A 19,450-nucleotide genomic window follows, 5' to 3' on the forward strand; every position below is an offset into this window, starting at 1 on the left:
AGCTCTCTCCTCCAGCCCTGCCAAGCCCCCTGGATCTCCCCAGCCACGACTATTCTCCTCCTTCACCTTGACATGACACCCTCTGCCCAGTGGTTAGGTCTACTCTCCTACTGCTGCATGGTGTCTGCTGCTTTTCCCAGTATCCTTCACCTCCAGCCATTCTTGGAAACCTCTGTGCTCATTTCATGCTGTCCTTATACTTGGAATGAACCAAACTCCTCTGTTGTTCTCCCAGCTTGAGCTATCTGCTCATGTTCTTGCAATAGTAATTGCATAAATATAAAACTGTTTATAAAAATGTTCACCTGCAACAGAGCTTGTGATCAGCAGCTTTGTGTAACGTTTGCCCTTTTCTTTGTCATTGTTCTATTTCTCTCTTTGTCCGCACTGGCCCACAGTCGTAGCTTGTAAGGAAGGAACATTTTTTCTTTGGGGGAGCTTACTGCGTGCTCTATACTGGCTGTGATCATGATCATTTTTCTCCCAGACATTTTTGTGCTGTTATGCCTATATGTCACATGTTAGCTATTAGCTGTTTAGTAAGTGATAGTCACAACTAAATTAATTCTCATAGCAGTCTGGGAAGTGAGAAAATGATGTTATCTCACTGGTATAAATAAAGAAACCTAGCATGGTGATTATATTGCATGCATGCCTCATCAGAGTCACTTTGACCAGGGTCTCTGCCTTTCAGAGCCATCTGCACTTCTCGGAGTGCATCTCTCACTGACCTCCTGTGTGACTGTGCAGGGTGAAGGCTTCCTCGAGCCTGACCCAGAGGTCTTGATGGGAGCACCAGGAGCTGAGGAGCACACATTAGCCTCCTGCCTAATCTTTGCTGAACAAGGTCTTAGCATCACATAGGAATTTTGTCACAGCAGTAGCAATAAAATCCAGTTTCTAAGAGTAGTCTCAGCCATTAGGCCCTGATGTCCCCACCTGTGAGCTGCCACTTAACTTTAGCAATGAAGTAAGAGTTGGGCAAAGCCAAGCATCCCTTGATGCACAACACTAACTCCTTCCCAGACACTGCCCAGCAAGTCAACTGAGTATTTCTGAGATTACAGCAATGCTGTTGACTCCTGCTCTTCAAAAATAATTAAACCCCCAAAATCATGAGACTTAGGAGAGTGGAAACAAGAAGATATAATTAATCTTGGGTGTTTCTTTTTCTTACTAAGGATGCTATTTAAATCTTTGCTCTTTTTCTGCAATTATGCAAACATTTGCGAATTTTTATGCTGGCTGTTTGGACTTGGAATGATGTAAAGAGTCGAGGAGTTAGGCGAGCAATCATGAATTATGAGATTCCCAACAGCACAAGAGCTGAGACCTGTACTGCTGCTCCCAGGTCCCTGCTGGGCCCTTTTCTCTGCATGCTCTTGCTCTCTCTCTTCTGCCTAATTGCTGCCTCACCCCTTCTCACATGTACCCATCTCCCTGTGCTGGTGTTTGAGCCTCTGCAGTTAGTACTTCTGGTCTTCTCCCTACCAACACAACACCCTCTCCCCTGCTCCCAAACTGCTCAGCCTTATGGGCTTTCTTCTGCCCTGATCCTGCTTCCACAGCTCAGCCACCTCACTCCTCACATCTCCTCTCTATTTGAGGCAGGATGTGGCCACTCTCCTTGCTTGTGGTCCAGTCTGGGGAGCACTAAGTAATAAGGATAATAATTTCCTAGTTTTTTTCTGTGCCCCAAAGCCATGGCTGTTACCAGATGCAGTTTTTTTCAAGGAAGCTGTGCTTACCCTCTGCAGCTGAGGATTAGAATAGGCTCATTTCTGCTATCATCGCTTAGAAATCACAGGCTTAATCTCCCAAAACTGGTTAATTCATTCATGACCACACACATGCATTTTTATCTATATATAAAGAAGTAAAAAAACATTATATGATCAATATGATCAAAATTTTTAATGATCAGTTTTGGTTGGGGGCATTTTTGTTTGTTTTTCTCAGAGCAAACAACTTGGCCAAATTAGAGTGAATTATTTGAACAGGAGGCAGACTACATATATGGCTTTGCACTTGCACACTGTAGAGCCTCCTGACAAATTTTCTAGAGTTTAAACCAAGTACGGTAGAACAACAAATTTCCCCGGTCTAATTTTCTGGTTATCGCAGAAAGCTTTTAGTGGAAACATACAAAAAGGAAAAGAGCGACCTCCACAGCACCATGGTAAAAAAATTAGGCTCGGGTATAGCAAAGCTACAATCCAATGAAAACCAGCTGGTGTAACTGAACCTGCCAGCCTGCCTGCCCACCCCAGGTGAGAGCAGGCGTCATTGTAACCAGTCCCTAAAGGCACACCACAGAGAGATTCAGCAGTGCTGCTTGTCAATGCTCTCCCCCACCGACGCTGCAGACACTCTCTCTGCTGAATCCTTGTCTGCTCCCCCCCCCCGCCCCAGCCACCTCTTTTATCCTGCAAATCCCCCCTGAGCCCCTGGGAACCCATGCAGGGGATGCTCCAAGAACGTCCAGTGCCAGACGGGCATGAAACCAGTCACACTGGTCCAGCCCCTAAAGTCTTGGAAGCTAAAAGCAGCACCTAATCTCTGACCTACTTATAAATTTTATTCTTTAATTATGAAATCTTGTTTCCTTTGGAAAAAAAAAAAAAGAAACCCAAACCACATGCTCTGTGAGTTGACATTAGCAGTAATTAAATTCCTGGGGCATTACATGGTCCTGTGTTGGTTTAAGATGCTGCTGTTTAAGACAGCATCTTTGTGTACTCCTAATAGAACTTTTAATTGAATTTATTGGGAATAACTGAACTAAACCTCTTGTCTGAAGAGTACTCTTGTCTTTTAACAAGTGGGTTGGTGCATTGGGAAAAACACCTCAGGACCCTTGTGTTTCCCTCACTGACAGTTCAGCTGTGAAGGAAGGGTCAGTGTAGCTCTGTAATTTGTTAGTACAAGCAGAGGATGGGGCCAGAATGACAGCCTCTCTTTGCTGCTCTTTTTCTTCAAATGTGGTCAGCTGTCATCTTCAGGCTTGGGTTTTCCAGCACTGGAGATGGTGTTTATGTATTTGGGGGCTGTGTAAGGTTGGACTTTCTGAAATCTTCATGCAATTCTTTGGCTCCCTGCAGAAAGTGACCAATCTCAGCAAGCTTCCAGCGTGTCATCATCCTTGTTGGCAGGTCCTGTACTAGACTTGCTCTTAGCCATCAGTGCCCAATTCTCAGTGGTGAAGAATGTCGGGTCTTTTGCTGCAAACAGTTTTACTGCTGGAGATTGTGGACTGAAAGCAATATTGTGCAGTTCTCTGGTCTGGACAGGGCCCCTGGAAGAAAACTTATCCCTGAATGAAGTGAAACACTTTGATGGAGAGGGATGGGAGGCTAAAACGAGAGTCAGAGCAGTTTTTAACCCAGGATATGGATTTGGTACCAAAGTCCACATCAGGAATTTGTTCTCATGTCAGGAAACCATGAGGAGACAGGAGGAGATTGCCCTGGCAGTGAGCAGTACCCAAACCCACCTTCACCTCCAGTGCTGAGCCACTTGTTCCCTCCTAGCAAAGGAAGAGACTTTTTCCATCAGCCATGCAAAAAGCTTTATATTCCTTACCAATGTGCTGTTTGAGCTTTGCCATCCACTGCTTTGCATCCATTTGTTTCCCAAATGGCAGAAGCAAGAGCAGGGAGAGATTTAGGAAGAGTACTCATTCCCAGCAATGGGATTCACTGCAGCGAGGTGAGGTGACCTGACCTGGCCCAGCAGCCACCTCTGATCCCACTTCTCCACTGTAGCTTAGCATAAACCCTGGGAACTGGCTTTTTCTGAAATGAACACCCACTTGGGGGTTAGGGTGGTAGTGAGGGTCAGGCTTTAACAGTCAGAAAATGTCTGTGGTCTGGGAAACTCAGTTCTAGGCGGAGAATCTGCTGCAAAAATCCTTTTCGGTGATGGCCCAGCAGCATTTCTGTAGAATGTTTATGTTCCACAGGATTTGCCTTCCCTTCTTGTATTTTAACAGTTTCAAATTTGGCAACTGACCCTTTTTTACAGAAACAGCTGTTGCTTTTGCTCTTCATAAACCTTAAGGAGGCAGCTCCTATATAACAGGTGGTCTCTTCTCACCCCTCAGCTTTCTTTAGCAGGGAAAAACTCACCAATATAATTTAATATGTTAGCATTTCCAGTGTATTTAAAATAGCTTCAGGCACCTTCTAGCCCAGGGCAGAACAGCAGACTTCGTCTGCAGCCCAGCACAGCCCATCTTTGCTGTGAAGATTGTATGAGCAAAGTGGCATCATTCACTGGTCCTGGGAGAGTGAATCCCTGTTTTGCTGCTGCTGGAGCAGGGCTTGGTTCTTAAAATCCTCTTCTGTTCCTGACTTTAAGGAAACTCCATTAATGGCTAAGCCCTAAAGCTGCTAAGTGGCAGGAAGGACATAGGACAAAGCATGTTGTTATCAGATCTTGTCAGCTGTAGCACTGAGATGCCTCTAGAGAGATCTCATAAGTTGCCACACTTTGATTGAGGGGTCATGTGTCTTTCCAGGGTTTTGCATTATAGTTAAACTAGTTGTAGCAGTGATCCATATGGAAGAAGCAACCTAATGGGCCAGAGGGTACTCTGCCAGTCTAGCTAGGTGAGAAAGACATAACGGCCCAGGCATCACCTCCAAGGAAGTGGCAGGGCTCTGGCTGAAAGCGGGTGAGCTGGGCACGGGGAGCCAAATGTGATATACCAAAAGCCAACTCAGCGTTTCTTTGCTGTGTTTCAGTCCCTGGAGGGAAAGCTGTTGAGACTGTGAGCGAGTCTGCACACAGTGTAGAATGGCTGTGTGCCCTGGACCCTGTGCCGACGATGGGGAACATGTATCAGGCCTCCTGGGTAAAAGAGCAAAGCAGCTCAAAAGAAATGTTGTTAATATCCCTGATCGGGATTTGGTTTTACCCTTGCTGGGTTTTGTTTATTCTGAGCTTGAGTGTAAACTTGCTTTTCCTTAGCTGCCACCATGCCTGTCTTATGTCATGGGACATCGCTTTTGCTGGGGTTCAAGTGAAAAATATGGCAGGCACATGCACCTCCACAGAGCCAAGGGAAACAAGACTAGTGTGGTGTGTGAGCCCTTCAAAGATATGTTTGTGAGACCTGGGGCTGGGAGTGCTTCCTGCCAGGCTGGGAAGAGCCAAGATAATGCCTAGTTTAGGGGAGAAATCTCAGTTCCCCTTCCCCCTAACCCCTTTTCCCCCAAAGAAGCAGCAGGCAAAGGACAACGCCCAGCATCACACAGCCATACTGAGATGGTTTCAGATGCTGCACACTGTGCTAGTGGATGGGAAGCCTTAGCTCTCCATCCCGTAGTGCTCACTGAAAGGCAGCAGGCAACTGGAAAGCCTGGCTTCCCTTGAGCAAGAAACAGGTTTGACTATGCGTTGTTAGATGTGGCATTTGTCACCAGAGGTGTCAGTGACGGTTGCTACCAAAATAGACACAGTAGACAGGAATGGAAAGCACTTTCGGATTACCTGAAAATTCTGTTTTTCTTGTCATTTTGTTTATATTGCAAAATGTGATTAATGAGGGCTAGTGAACAAGGACAAAGCAAAACATGCTTTGCTTTTCTGTGGAAAGGTGTCCCTGTGTTGGCTGCTGGTGTTATTTTTGCTCTATATTGCATTAGCACCAAGGCGTTGCAGCCAAGAATGAGGATGTCACTGTGCATTGAATGCATTGTGTTGAAACGAATACGATACAATCTCAAAGTTTCTTTTTAAAGTTGTTTTTAACTGCAAATTATCTCAGAAACATGGTTTTCCATGGCACCAGGCTTTGTACATGTGCTGCCTCATCACCCATAATCCAGGGGCTCTGAGGTGCGCTGCCCCAGGCCAGTTCTAGTGGTCCTACTCCCCTCCTTCCCCAACTTTCTAACATGCTTCCTGGGCCTTCTGCAGGGGTGACTCTTTTTCTCATGAAGCCCGCACGTCCTTCCCTTCTATTGTTAGCAATTAAGAAGCTTCAGTTTCAGCAAAACACAACCCAGGAACATTCGTGTGCTAAGAATCTTACCCCTGCTGCAAGGATATGAATGGGCAAGCCTGAGCCTCAGTCTCCATTTTCAGATCAACAGCCTGGAAGCAGCTTACTGCTAGGAGGCTAAAAGCCCTGCAGACCACAAACAGAAAGCCCGGTGGTTCCCTTACCATTTCTTTTCTCTCCACTTGTCCACATGACATTTTCTTACAGGCAGTGGTTCCAAAGGCACTTACAGAAACAAAGGAAAGCCACAGTCACTGTGCCTGCTGGCAGCATCCTGTTCCCAGCCCCAGCAGGTCCCATCCACATCAATAGATGTAAAATAAACAGCAGTCCCTGTATGTGCTCTGTGTTCCTGTCACAGCCTCTGGGGGCAGTTGCCCTCCAATTAATGAACTATTCTGCTTTTCCTTCTGGCTTTGCCTTATCTAAGCGATAGCCCAACCCAAACAGTCAGAAACCTTCCTGACAAATACCAGTGCTGGCTACTGGCAGGAAACCCCACCCCACCACATTTCCACTGCAAGGAAAAGATTTTTTTTTACAGCTGTGCTAGAAGGAAGCATTTGTTGAGGCATGTTTCTGTAGCAGAAACTCATTGCTGTAAACACCATGAGGCTGCCTTAATGCCTGTGCGTTCTTTGGTGTGGCTGTGCAGGTGTAGAAACAGTTGAGGTTTGTTTTTGTTTGTTTGGGGTTTTTTTTGTTTGATTTTGTTGTTGGTTTTTTGCCTTTGGGGATATTGGGGTCTGGAGGGTGGGATTTTTACACTAATATCCCATAAGCCCAGGAAGGTACATTGTAGGAGCAATGAAGTAAGGTGTGAATTTTGTGCTAATTGACATGCTAAGTCTCAGGAGTTTGCTTCACATGGACCCATCATTCCTGCTTCAGTGGCCCTGTCTTGCTGACCAGCATATTTGGAACAGTAGACAAATCAGTTGTTTTGTTCCCAGCATGTGGAAAGCTCTCTGCTCTGCCAAGAGCATCCTCCTCCATGTCTGGGAGCTCCTTGCTGACCCTTTTTGTCAACAGCATTTGTGAGCAGCTGCAGTTCTCTCTGTCCCATTGCTCTTTGCCCAGAGGAAGACCAGCCTTGCACAGGTCTGGCCCCTGGCTGCTCTCCACTCCTGAAGACTCTTTTCTTTCCCACTAATTTTTCTTTCTTGCTCCCACAAAGAAAGGTGCCTTTCTGTGCTCTCACACCCCACACTGCTGCCAACAGCTTCCTCCAACTGTTAGCTGCTCTCATCATGGTGGGGCTGCCTTGCAAGTGCCCCAGGGAGACATTTTCACGTAGCTCCTCCATGCCGTCACCCTTGGATTTTAACATTGTCTATTTCCACCACAGGGACATCCTGAAAAGTGGAGGCACAGCTGTGGATGCTGCCATCGCTGGCTTGATCTGCACCTCAGTGATGAACCCTCAGAGTTCAGGCCTGGGTGGTGGGGTCGTATTTACCATCTATAATGCCAGCACAGGTATGAGCCAGCTCTGGCCTCGCCATGGTGAGAAGATGCTGTGGAGAAGTCAGAATCCTTCATGTTGTCTCAGAGCAATTTTTTTGAATATAAGAGCTGCATCCTCTGATCACAAACCCAAAGCATTCATTACTGGGAGTGCATCTTTTCACAGCAAGAACACATGGGGGTGGGGGAGGAAGGAGCTTTGGGTTTAAAATGAACTGAGTTTGGCCCTCCTTCCCCTCTGAAGCAACCCCAAATTATATTTCAAAGTCATATAGCTGACAGTGTAGCAAGGTGTGAGCAGTGCTGTCTGAGCTGCTGCTGGGCTGCCGTGGAGGCAGACAGCAGCAGAGTGAGGCTTATGTGCTGGTGGTGAGCACAGCAATATAAGGCTGTCGCTGGCTCAGCTGAGCCCTTGGGCTGGGACTTCAGGGGCTCATCCTGCATCAGCAGCTGAGGCGGTGCCTGCTGCATGGTGCCTGTCCTCGCTGGCATGGGTAGGACTCCCCAGAGCAGTGGTGAGAATTCCTGTCCCAGAAGATGCGTCTTCCCTTTGGAAATCTAAATCTAGCACTGTTCAGGGCATGCTGGAAAGGCCTTCTGTGTTTGGCTTAACCCCTGTTTTTAGGTTTTGGGTTGTTTGGGGTTTTTTTGGTTTTGTTTTTTTTTTTTTTTAACTGCCTTGGCTCCCAAAAGCCCCCAGAGCATATAGATCTAAATAGTAAAATCAACAATGAACACAATAACAATATTACAGTTTTCGAAATCCTGCCAAGTAATCTCACAGAGCCATGAGTCTGGGAAATGCTTGGATGTATCTTATGCAATAGCATAGTTTGGCAAAACACCTTTTTTTTTTTTTTTTTCCCTTTTGGCAGAGCCATGTAACTTCTTTGTCTCCTATCAACAGTCCTTGCCTGTGATCTAAGGTGTTCTGCTGCACAGAGCCACACATGGCCATGCATGGCTCAGGTGCTTGGCATGCTAGGGAGCACTGAGGGCTCCCCTGCAGCACGGCTGGCTCTGTGGCCTGTGCCAGGAAGAGATAAATACAAGGCAAAGAAGGAGGCGAAATAACAAGCTAGACCTGAAATATGACTGTATAGAAGTAGTGGGTTTTGGCTGGGGTTTGTGGTTTTGGGTTTTTTTTTGCCTTCCAAGCTTCCCGATACTTAGAGGGTCTTTCAGTGTCATCATTCTGCTTACAAATGTGATGGACATGCCTCATCATCACTTGGAAAATGGCCCATCAAGGAGCATGAGGCTTATTTTATATCTCTGATGTTCCACCTGTAGAAGTAGTGCAGGAACCTGCAAAGCAGATGTGGAGCAGCACATGCCAGCCCATGTCCCAGGCCCAAGAGCCCTGGAGGGGATGTTAACTGGCTGGAGACAGGCCCTGCCCTTGTCCTTGTACCTTCATTGCCTCTGGGTAGGCACTGCTTGGTTTGCTCTAAAGAAAAGCATGGGAGCAAAGACAGTGTGTGCCGACTGCAGCCGGACCCTGCAAGTGTGCTTGACACGTTTGGCAAAAGGCTTCAGGGCAGCTCAGCATGGTGCCATGGGTTCTGGGCTAGCAGCCTGTGCAGTGCTCACGCTGCCTGAAGTGTGATGCTCACCTGCTTCGGGAGGACAATGTTATGCATTTCCCCCTTCTTCTTTCTAGGAACAGTCGAGGTGATCAATGCCCGCGAGACGGTCCCACGAGTGTTTCTGCACAATTTGTTGTCTGGCTGTCGTGATGGTCTCCCCATTGGTAAGGACACAGACTGGTCCATGAGGGCTGCGTGCCCTCCTGGCATGCGGTGCACAGAGCTCAGGATGGGGGAACTGAGAGGCTTGCTGACTTTATCTGAAGTTCTGTTTAATTGCTCACACTCTTCCTGGATTGATTTTTGCAAAAGTAAGAAAAAATAGTAGGTCCATAAAATTCCTGCTTTGTAGTAATATTATCAACCTGAGGGGGAGGGGAGCAGAGCATGAGAAGAAATCCCTATGTAGTTTCTTGTCATAGGAAGTCTGAATTTCAAGACCAGGTTTCCCAAAGCACTAATTTACCAGCAGTTCTTACAGAGAAAAATAAGGTCAATAGCTGCTCAGACTTTCTGGAAACGAAAGAAATCCATCTAGTGCACGTGTCCATGTCTTTACACTGGGGAAGCAACCTGGCAACATCAGGAGTTGAGTTGCTGGGCTCCAGCTTAGCTCAGCTACCACCTTGTTCCCATCCAAGGAGGCTCCATGTCCATTTGCTGTTACTAGTTTGGCATAGGCACTCTTGCTTTAGCAGCACATCTTGGATCTCCCCACATTTCTTGCTGCATTTGTTCTCCTTCCCTAGCATATTTTCTTTTGGGGCATGTCCTAATTCCTGGAGATGTTCTTATTTTCAGAAGAAGATCCTGGAAAGGAATCAGGAACAACTATGGTTGGAAGGGACAGTTGGAGGTCTCTGCTCCAACTCCTGCTCAAAGCAGAGTAATGTCAGAGTTAGCTCAGGCTGCTCAGGGCCTTGTCCTGTCACAGTTTTTAGCTTCTCCAAGGATGGAGAGTTTCACAGCTTCACTTGTTCCAGTGTTTGACCAGGCTCTGCATGACTGCTTTTTCTCTTATGTCCAGCTGCCATCTCCCTTGCTGCAACATGTGCCTGGTGCCTCTTGCACTTTCACTGTGCACCTCTGAGTCTGGCTCCAGCTTCTCTACACCCCTTCTGTTAGGTAGTGGAAGAAATATGTGATCAGAAAAAGGAAAAAAAAAAACCCAAGCCTGCATTTAGAAGCCTTAGTCCTGCCTGTACAACTCCACATTTCCATTGGAGTGCTTTCAGAGAGGTGAGACCCACAGGCCAATGTCTTACTGGGTGTCATACTGCCATTCTGCTCTTCAGGTCCCCAGTGGATTGCTGTACCAGGAGAGCTTCGTGGGTATGAAGAAGCCCATAAGCGATATGGCCGCTTACCATGGAAAGTCCTGTTTGAACCAACCATCAAACTCCTTTCAGAGCCACTTGTCATTTCCCCAGTTATGGACAAAATATTCCAGCACCAAGCCTTTGCCAGTCCAGGAAAAAGCCTGTGGTAAGACCCATGAATTAAACTGCAATGTGAAGACCACTGTTCCTTCAGCTTCAGCTCCAACATGCTGACATGGAGCGCAGGCTGCTGCTGGTGCTTCTGCTCAGTAAATACTTGCTATGGAGAGGGAGGGAAAAAACAGAAGTGTTTTTAAACTTTTTTTTTTGTCAGCTTTTTTTTTTTTTTGGTAATTTAGAGTGGCTTGGCACAGCAAAACTGTCTGCTAAGCACATCTGCTCATGAGGGGGAGCTGGCTGTATGTGGCCTGCCTGCTCCTGTGTGGAACTCATCTCCTGACAGCAGGGCCCTACAGCAGACACTCATTTGGAGAAGCCCAACTGACCTGAGCCAGGATCAAAGAATTAGGTCCCATGGAGGAAACTTTGTCTGGGGAAAGAGTGCCTGGTGCTGGGGGTAGCAATCGGCTGAGAAGAACTTTTCTCCATGTAGACTGCAGTGTAGTGCTGCCTTGGAATGTATACAACATGCATAAACCAAACCAGCACTGGGAAGAAAAAAGAGATTGGCTCTGGGGACAGAATAAGCACATGCTATGAACTGATGGATGTTCTTCTTTAACAGCCCTCTGATATGTGATGGTCAAAGGTTTTTGAAGCATGGAGAGACCTTCAGGTGGCCAGCGCTGCAGCAAACACTGCAAGCCATCGCGGAAAATGGAGCTACAGCTTTTTATGAGGGATATATAGGAAAGGCCCTGGTGGAGGACATTAGGAAGGCTGGTAGGTAACAGCTATAGTTAATACTGCTAGACAGGCCTTTTCCCAGCAATTGGCTAACAGTGAGTTGGTACCAGGGGAAAACCAAGATACATGTGCCACTTGGGGTGGTACCCAGCACAGGAAGGGGCCGCCTTCCCCCAGTTCTTATAACTCAGGCCCAGCAGCAGGGCTGAGAGCCACAAACTGCTCTGGCATTCACGTATAGTACTCAGGCACTGGCCTCTCCAACTCCCTTAGGCTTTGTCATGTCCTGGGGTTTGGTGGTAGAGGCGGACACATGAAGACATTGCTGCTCTTGGTGGAACAAATTTGGATTATACAGGGATGGTGCTTTACAAGCTTTACGAAGGCTCTGATGTAGCCAGCCCATAGCACCTAGTAGAAGTTAATGTGCTAAGGCCAACTACCCATCTGGTTTTCTGTTGAAGGGTCCAATATCTCACTGGAGGACCTTAAGGCATACAAAGCAGAAGTGTCCTCACCTCTGAACATTACCCTGAACAATCACACCACAGTGTTTTCTCCTGGACCGCCCATGGGAGGTGCTGTGCTCATGTTCATCCTCAAGATATTGGAAGGTAAATTCCTAAAGGAAAAGGGGAAACAAGAGGTTTGCAGAGTTGCTCTGGAGCAGTAGAAAAGTAATGGGGAGAAATAGAGTTGACAAGCCAGGATGGGACCCAAAGCAGCACTGTGACCACGCTATGCAGCAGGATGATGAACTGGCTCATTCTTACAGTGGGTCGCAATCATCATAACTGCTGCAAAGGCCAAAGGATACATGATTTTTCCCAAGGCTTCAAGAGGAATTGAAGTCACAGTGGAAATTAGTACTTGGTTGTTTCTGTGCCCACATGCTGCTAAAGCATAGGGGAAACTTCATAAGAACTGGACTGGGAAAAGGAGGGTCATTTCAACTTTTTTTTTTAAATTCTTGAAAAAAATTTCATCCTGCTCCATAGAGTATAAACTCCACAAAGAGTCAATGGCGACACCCAAGAAGAAGGTGGAAACCTACCATCGCATTGCAGAGGCCCTGAAGTTTGGCAATATGCTAAAATCCCAAATGCGTGACCCAGCCTTCTCTGAAGCTCAGGTGAGCTGACATGGTGCATAAGGGCAGCCACAGACACCCACAGCACTGGCAGCTTCTTCTACACTGCTGCTTGACAGAGAAGGAGCAGGGAAGTCCATTTCCTGCTTTTTTTTTTTTAAACCTGCATTGTCACCAGCTCATTTTAGCCTATGTGCTAAGCCCTCAGGCAGGATACCTATGGCCCAGACGATCCTGCCTGCCAGCACAATGCTAGAGTACCAAGTGATGTTCTGACACCCTCCTGCTTTTCATCCACAGAAGGAAACAAAATACTTAGAACTGCTAGTCAAGAGCAATGCTGCTCAGCTGGCCAAGGCAGAGGCAGGATTAGGCCATTTACTTTGGAAACTGCAGTTTCTGTTCATCTGTAGGCTGGCACTCACGCACCTCATAAAGGATGCTCACATGCTTATGGAAACGCTGAGATGCCTCAGTACTAAGCTTGTTTCATTTTCTGTGATAAGAGTGGCCTGGGGTTCAGGCGGGGGCTGAATGCCACCAGTGCAGGTCCCCAAGCTCTGATGCTTGGGGATGAATCCCCCAGGCTTCCTTGTGCCCAAAGACAGACACGCCTGTGCTTTGGTGATGCAAGCCCAGTGTCCTTGCTGTGATTGCAGGTGATTGTGGGGACCATGCTGTCTGACAAGATTGCTGAGCTTGCCAGAAGCCGAATAGATGACCACGGTGACCACCCATCCAACGATTACAATTTGCTGGAGTCCATCTACAACCACAGATACGAAAGTAAGGGCACAAGCCACATCTCTGTGCTCGCTGCAGATGGTAGTGCCGTGTCCGCCACCAGCACGATCAACTACCCGTGAGTAGTCAAGGAGCTGGTAATTGAGTCACATAGGCCGTGTATTAGGTTCACAGGGTACCTTCAGGGGTTTACCAGAAATGCAAAACCCTTGGGCTTCACAGGTTTAGACAGTCTCTTACTCATGAGTGCCTTTTTCTTGTGACAGCAAAGGTCTTTGAGCATCAGCCCAAAGGAACATCACCAGTCACAAAGATGTAACAACTTGCTGAGCTCTGCTGAGTTTCTGTGAGCTGGGCAAACCCCCACTTCCACTACTAACAGGGAGCTTATCCCTGGCTACAGCACAGCAGCACAAACACCTTGTAGACAGCGTGGATGGGGCAGTTGCAGGCTGGGAGGAGACAGAGGTAACCCACAGGGTGCCATGTCCGGTTACTGGCATCCACAACAGGAGAGCACTGGTCACTGAAAGGCTACTTCTTTCCCCCCCTGCAGGTTTGGCTCCTTTGTGTATTCTAACCAAACTGGGATAATTTTAAATAACGAACTTGCCGATTTCTGTGAAGCAAACAGAAGCATTCAACCAGGTGAGCATTCTCACCCTCAAAATAAAACACAAAGCCAGGAGATGGCTATGCAGGCCCTGTACAACTGGGCAGGGACTATCTGTAAGCTGCAGCTAGTCTTTCCTTTCCTGAGTCTGGATGAGAACAAGTTTGTTTCAGACTAACAGAGGATAAAGCCCTGTAGTTTGTCTTGTCTACTCACATATGCCCTTGCATGGAAACATGGGAGTTTTGGTATCCAGCCAGGGAAATTGGAGATTTTTTTTTAAAAAAAGAAAAGCCAAAGGGGATCATTGATTGATGGAGAGGAAAGGGAAGAAGTGAGGGAACTACTGCTAAGACAAGCTTGCTGACTTTTTAGGCTCATCTGTGAAGAAGTATATAGTTGCATGCACAATAAAATCAGTAACGCTGTAGGCTTACACTGAGTTCTGTAACACAGCAGTGTTGACACAGAGACATTGCTTTGCGAAACAAGCTATCCCCAGGGCAACCTGCCTTGGGCTTGCTGTGAGAGAGGACCTCAGCACTGCAATGGCAGGATTGCTGCTAATGGTTCCTTGACAGGTTGAATGAACTGCAGCAAGTCCTGAATGCTTGTAGGATGCTCTGCACCAAGAGGTGCCTCCTATTCAGCTTGTGCCATAAAGGTCCAGTTTCTTGTGAGATGGGATCTCAGCACAAAGCACCTAGTTTTTCTAGAAGACTTGAGCTTCTTGAGGAATGAGCAGCAGCTTGGTTCCCCATGGGGAACACAAGAAGGATGAGGTAGATAAACTCATGTGTCCCCCCCCAACCACCTTAACAGCCACATGGGAGGAATAACACTCTCTGCCTCTACTCTAGGAGAGAAGCCTCCCTCAGCAATGGTGCCCTCCATTCTCATCTCCAAGACAGGAGACATGCTGGTGATCGGAGGAGCAGGAGGGGCCTGGATTATCAGTGCTACCGCTATGGTGAGTGAACAAGTACCGCACAGTAACACCTTCCACTAAGCAAGGGGAGCACACACTGTCCTGAACAAAAGGAATTACTTTGCTGCTGCTAGTACAGCTGTGTGGAAGGCAGCAGTGAACAGGGCCTGCTGCGGACTCAGTCTATCCTCAACCTTCTTGCCTCTAGCATTTCTGTGGCAAGTGCCACCTGCCTCTCTCAATTCTTTTTTTTGAAAGGGAAGAAGTTAGAATAATCAAATAACAAGGAAGTTATTAGGAAGGGAGGCATTGCCCAAAACATTGGGGCCCAAAAATAAACTGATAAATTACGTGATGGAAGGAACAAGAAAACCAGAAAACCACCACCAACCATATGCAGAGTAACAAATCTTAATGAAAAAGAGGTTGTCAGTGCATGAAGTATAACAAACATCTTGTGCAGCAATCAAGAAATAAAAACAGGTAAGGCCACAAGAGGAAAAAGAGGACTTTTTTTCTTCATCTTTCTGCAACTGGAGAGACACATGGGAAGGAGTCCATGCTAGGACCTGATCTGAAAACAGAAAGAACAACTGTCAGTAGAAAGATATAAGACCCATTGATAGCTATTGAGTTCAAGGACACCACTTTGGCTCAGGGAAAGCATTCTGGGAAGTATCATTATGTGCTCACCCTATTTTTATACTTGATGTGAGCATCTGCTATTGGTCACCATGAAGACAGGAGACTAGGCTAGTAGGACTTTTGGTCTGACTCAGTGCAGCCTTCTCTTACAGTCCAAATTTGCACCATCCTGCAGGCAGGATTTACAGTAGAGCTTGTCTGGCTTAACACCACTGCGGAGGATGGCAGCATATGACCCAGGTTCTTATTCAGTATCTCCAGTCAGGCAGTGTGGGATTTGTTTCATTGCAGGTGATTATAAACAAGCTGTGGTTTGGCTATGACTTGGAACATGCCATTTCTGCTCCCATCATGCATACCGAAGGTGACATGATCCTGTTTGAGAAACACTTCAGTGAGGTGAGTGACCTCACTTGGATCTTCTTGCCTTCTCCTTTTGGTGAGAAGGAGACTGCTTCTGTAGCTCTCCTGAATAATCTGTATTTTGCTTCTAGCTAACCTCCTTCTTGCTTAAATGTCACTTTTTCAACCTGACCGCCCATATACATTCTTCATTTTCACACCTGCCAACGCTAAGACCTCAGACCCCTGCCCCATTCACTCTATTTCCTCTTCTCTCCCCCCTACAGGAGGTTAGGAGCAGCCTGCTGAGAAGAGGACATAAAGAAAAGAACATTAGCTCTTCAATGAATGTTGTGCAGGGAGTTTCCAAGGAAGGAAAATGCATCTCTGCTTACTCTGATAAAAGGAAGATGGGGAAGTCAGCTGGATATTAGCATGAAGTGCCATCACAACTCACAAAACCACAGGAGAGAACCAGATTCAGAACATGCTTTGGCTTGGTCATGCCAATATTGCCTGTTGCCATCAGGATGCCTGCTAGAGTATGGGAAAAACTTGTGACTGCACCTAATTCCTTGCAGTAGACTGCAAGTCACCTTCAGGCAATACAAGGACAGGTCAGCCAGCCTTGTTTAGAGCTAAACCCTCCATTACTTATGTGATACACAGAAAAACATATTTCTTGATCTCATCAGCTATTCAGAATATGAGAATACAAAGTGGGAAAGGAAAATTCGTCCAAAATCCACTGGGAACACTGTGACACGACACAACTGTATCTTCTATTCCTGCTGGAGAGTCTCAGATAAAAGCAGAATTGGTTCTTTCAGGCTGTTACCACAATAAACTTATTATTACTGGGGCTCAGTGATGTGAAATAAGCAACTATTTTTGTTATGAGGATTACAATAAGTTTCTATAGGGTCAGGCTTTTAAAATCTTAAGCATCCAGGCTTAGAGGGTGGCTTTGGAAAGGGAAGAGAGCAAAATGCCATGCTTCCTGTCTTGGTTTTCCCATCCAAAGAACCCCTACTTTTCCCAAAGGTGACAGATGAATTCAGCACATTCTAGCACAAGTCTGCTGCCCTACTACTCTCTGGGATACAAAGGACCCCACAAGCTCAGAGTAACTGTGTCAAAGCTTCCTTTAACCCTGCACGCTGGTGACTTTGAGAATAAGCCTCCCATGGGATGATGTGAATTCTGCACTTCTGGGATGGACAGGCTCCAGCTTAGCTCCCTGGGAACACCTCTCCCTGTGGTGAGAGGAGTCCCAGTCTGTGCCAGTTCTCCCTCCTCAATGCCTGCAGAAGCTAAGTCATTTGGGAAGGCAGGTGAGGATTACAGTGGAAGAGCTGTTGTTTTTGGAAGCTTTATAACTTTCTTCAAAATGCAAAGGATCATAATCAGAAGACTTCACTTGTAGCCATGAGCTCAGCCTGGCCAGGCAAACACCAGGACTGCTGAGAAGCGATACCGTGCTATCAGACATTAGCAGAATACTTTTCTCCCACAGTCTGGGGACATGCTCTAACTCCCTGTTTACCACAGCTAATCGCTAGTGTTCTCTTAAGCTCACAATGAGGAAATTGTAGGACTTCTAAGAAATATCACAGAGAGAAAACTTGTAGAGGAGCAACCTGAACTCATGCACCTGAATGAAAGGTCTTTTGCAGTTACTCCATAACCTTGCCCTGCTCAAAATAGCCAAGAGAATAAAACATTTAAGAAAAGAAAAAAAAACAACCAAACCAACCTCAAAGCCCCCAAAGCTCTTCTCAAATACCCAGGGGCAAGTTCCCACGATCCCCAACAACTCAATTTTCTGAAAGCTTATGAGCCATGCTTCCCTGTGGGTACAGACAGTATTGTGTGCCTGTTTCTGGAAGTGAAGCCAAACCAGAGCAAGGCACTAGCAGAGCTCTCCCCCTTGCATGTTAGTTCTTACCTCACACACAGCCCATGGTGTTCCTAGTACACACACACAAAAAAAAATCTCTCTGTAAATACCATAACAAGTATTTGAGAACACGCTATTAAAAAAAGGCAAACCAAAATGAGGCCATCCCAAAACACCCTTGCAAACAAGGCTAGATAGGTTTTAAATCTGTTCTTATCCACAAAGTGGGTCCAACAAAGCCATCAACTTGTTGAAATCTTAGTTTTCACTTGCATTTTAATGATGGTCTTAGTGAAGCAGTCTAGAGCCAGACATGTGTTTTCGTTCAGAAATTGTATGCTAAGGACTACAGTATGACTGCAGCTGTATCAGAGCTTAATGAGAAAGTATTCCTAAGTTACCAGATCATAACCGCAAGCACTTAATCATGTAGCTGGAATACAAGTTACTTATGTATACAGCCAGATCCATGCACTGCACCCTTCCCCCTTCCTCCTCCAAGTGGAATTTATGTTAAATCCCCTAGTTCAGGAAGGACTACGGGTTTCTCCAGCAGAGCTGCTTACTCAAGCCTTAGAAGTGCACAGCACCCTGTGAGACAGCAGTACGGTACTGCTGAACGTAAATGGAGAAAGGGAATAGACCTAAAGCTTGAGGGGAGGCATATTTATGTTCATTTGGAAGGGGTCACCTTGGGGGTTTTGAGTAGTCATAGTCAATCTACATAATTTGCTGAAGTTTTCTGTTTTTATTAACTCCCTTAGCCCAGCTACCAGTTCCTGGGTGCATTGGTTCTAGTGTCAGAAATAACAACCCAACAGCAGAGTTGTCACAGGGAGGCACTATGGGCACCAGACACCATCTGCAGCTCACATTTCAGGACCAGATGGATTAACCAGACCAGATGCTGGCTTTACCAAGGTCTGTGGTTATGTCTAGCTAGTCCAGCTGAGCTGAGAGTTTACAAAAGCAACTGAGAATGTCACTGGCTGGATACTGGCTGCTTCCCTCTGGGCTTCAGGGCAGCTTTCAGCAGTGCCCAGGTCCATCCTCCATCATGTATCATCAGCAGAAAAACCAAGTCACCAAGTAACTAAGCCTCCAGTTACCTTCACTTCTGACACACCTTAGGGTGAATCACACCTCCGTAATCTAGCCTATCACCTTTCCAGTGCAGTAGTGCTTCCTACCACAAATACATGGCAATATTATCTGTAGTCCAATGCTCACTGCAATTTAACTACTTTGCTACTAACATTGAAACTGAGCCAATTAGGCAGTTTTAAAACCTATCACAGCTTTAATTTGCAAGGCAGACAGGAATGAAAGTGCAGATTTCTCACTACAGCAGAGGCTTCCAGTCCTGTAGTTCTCACTAGCAAAGTATCTGGTGAAGCTGAGGGATTGTACTTCCCCTAGCACCTCTGCTCTTGCTCTGCCACCACCTCACCGCTGCTGAAATCCGCTTGGGTCAAGAGCCTCCCAGTTTGGTCTCCCCATTCATGCTCATGCCAAGAGGAGATCATTATTTTTGTATTTAGTCAATTTACAGAGACTTAAAACATCACTGTACAGAGGCTACTGTATTTTCTAATGAAGTCTTTATATTTTTAATAAAGTGTTTTTAAACCTGTCTGGGAATCTCTCTTCTAAAACTGTTGCCTAGCCTGACACACAAGCAGGTGTTTGAGAGATGGTCACACAGGTGTTTTCAGCAGTAACAGTTGTTCACACTGGACAGTCAAGAAGCCGCTGGAGAAAGTGAAGAACTGTGCAGAAGACACCATATGCGACTTCTCTCTCTCAGCTTGGTTTTGGCACTTCCCTGTAGCCCTTCCAGAGGCTGGATGGTTATCAAACGAAAATTGTGGTAACATTAGACTGAAGAACATGGGAAAGGGGTGAACTCCCCAGTTCATGATCTGGATTGCCTTTTAAC

General features: G+C 46.4%; 1 protein-coding gene across 8 annotated transcripts in view; it reads left to right on the forward strand.

Annotated features, from left to right (window-relative positions):
- Positions 1-19,144, forward strand: part of GGT5 (gamma-glutamyltransferase 5) — a 48,086-nt gene extending 28,942 nt beyond the window's left edge. For 7 of the 8 annotated variants that reach the window (XM_075110541.1, XM_075110542.1, XM_075110547.1 and 4 more), the window contains exons 3-13: positions 7,356-7,486; positions 9,138-9,227; positions 10,359-10,548; positions 11,128-11,285; positions 11,714-11,863; positions 12,248-12,381; positions 12,999-13,201; positions 13,640-13,731; positions 14,557-14,666; positions 15,561-15,668; positions 15,899-19,144. In XM_075110541.1, coding sequence (XP_074966642.1) covers positions 7,356-7,486; positions 9,138-9,227; positions 10,359-10,548; positions 11,128-11,285; positions 11,714-11,863; positions 12,248-12,381; positions 12,999-13,201; positions 13,640-13,731; positions 14,557-14,666; positions 15,561-15,668; positions 15,899-16,045 — 1,513 coding nt within the window. In that variant the 3' untranslated portion in view covers positions 16,046-19,144. The remainder of the gene's footprint in view (positions 1-7,355; positions 7,487-9,137; positions 9,228-10,358; positions 10,549-11,127; positions 11,286-11,713; positions 11,864-12,247; positions 12,382-12,998; positions 13,202-13,639; positions 13,732-14,556; positions 14,667-15,560; positions 15,669-15,898) is intronic. The other variant, XM_075110543.1, reaches the window with a different exon arrangement.
- The last annotated feature ends 306 nt before the right edge of the window (positions 19,145-19,450 follow it).

Source organism: Phalacrocorax aristotelis, chromosome 15 (genome assembly GCF_949628215.1).
Source record: "Phalacrocorax aristotelis chromosome 15, bGulAri2.1, whole genome shotgun sequence".
In the NCBI taxonomy this organism is placed as follows: Eukaryota; Metazoa; Chordata; class Aves; order Suliformes; family Phalacrocoracidae; genus Phalacrocorax; species Phalacrocorax aristotelis.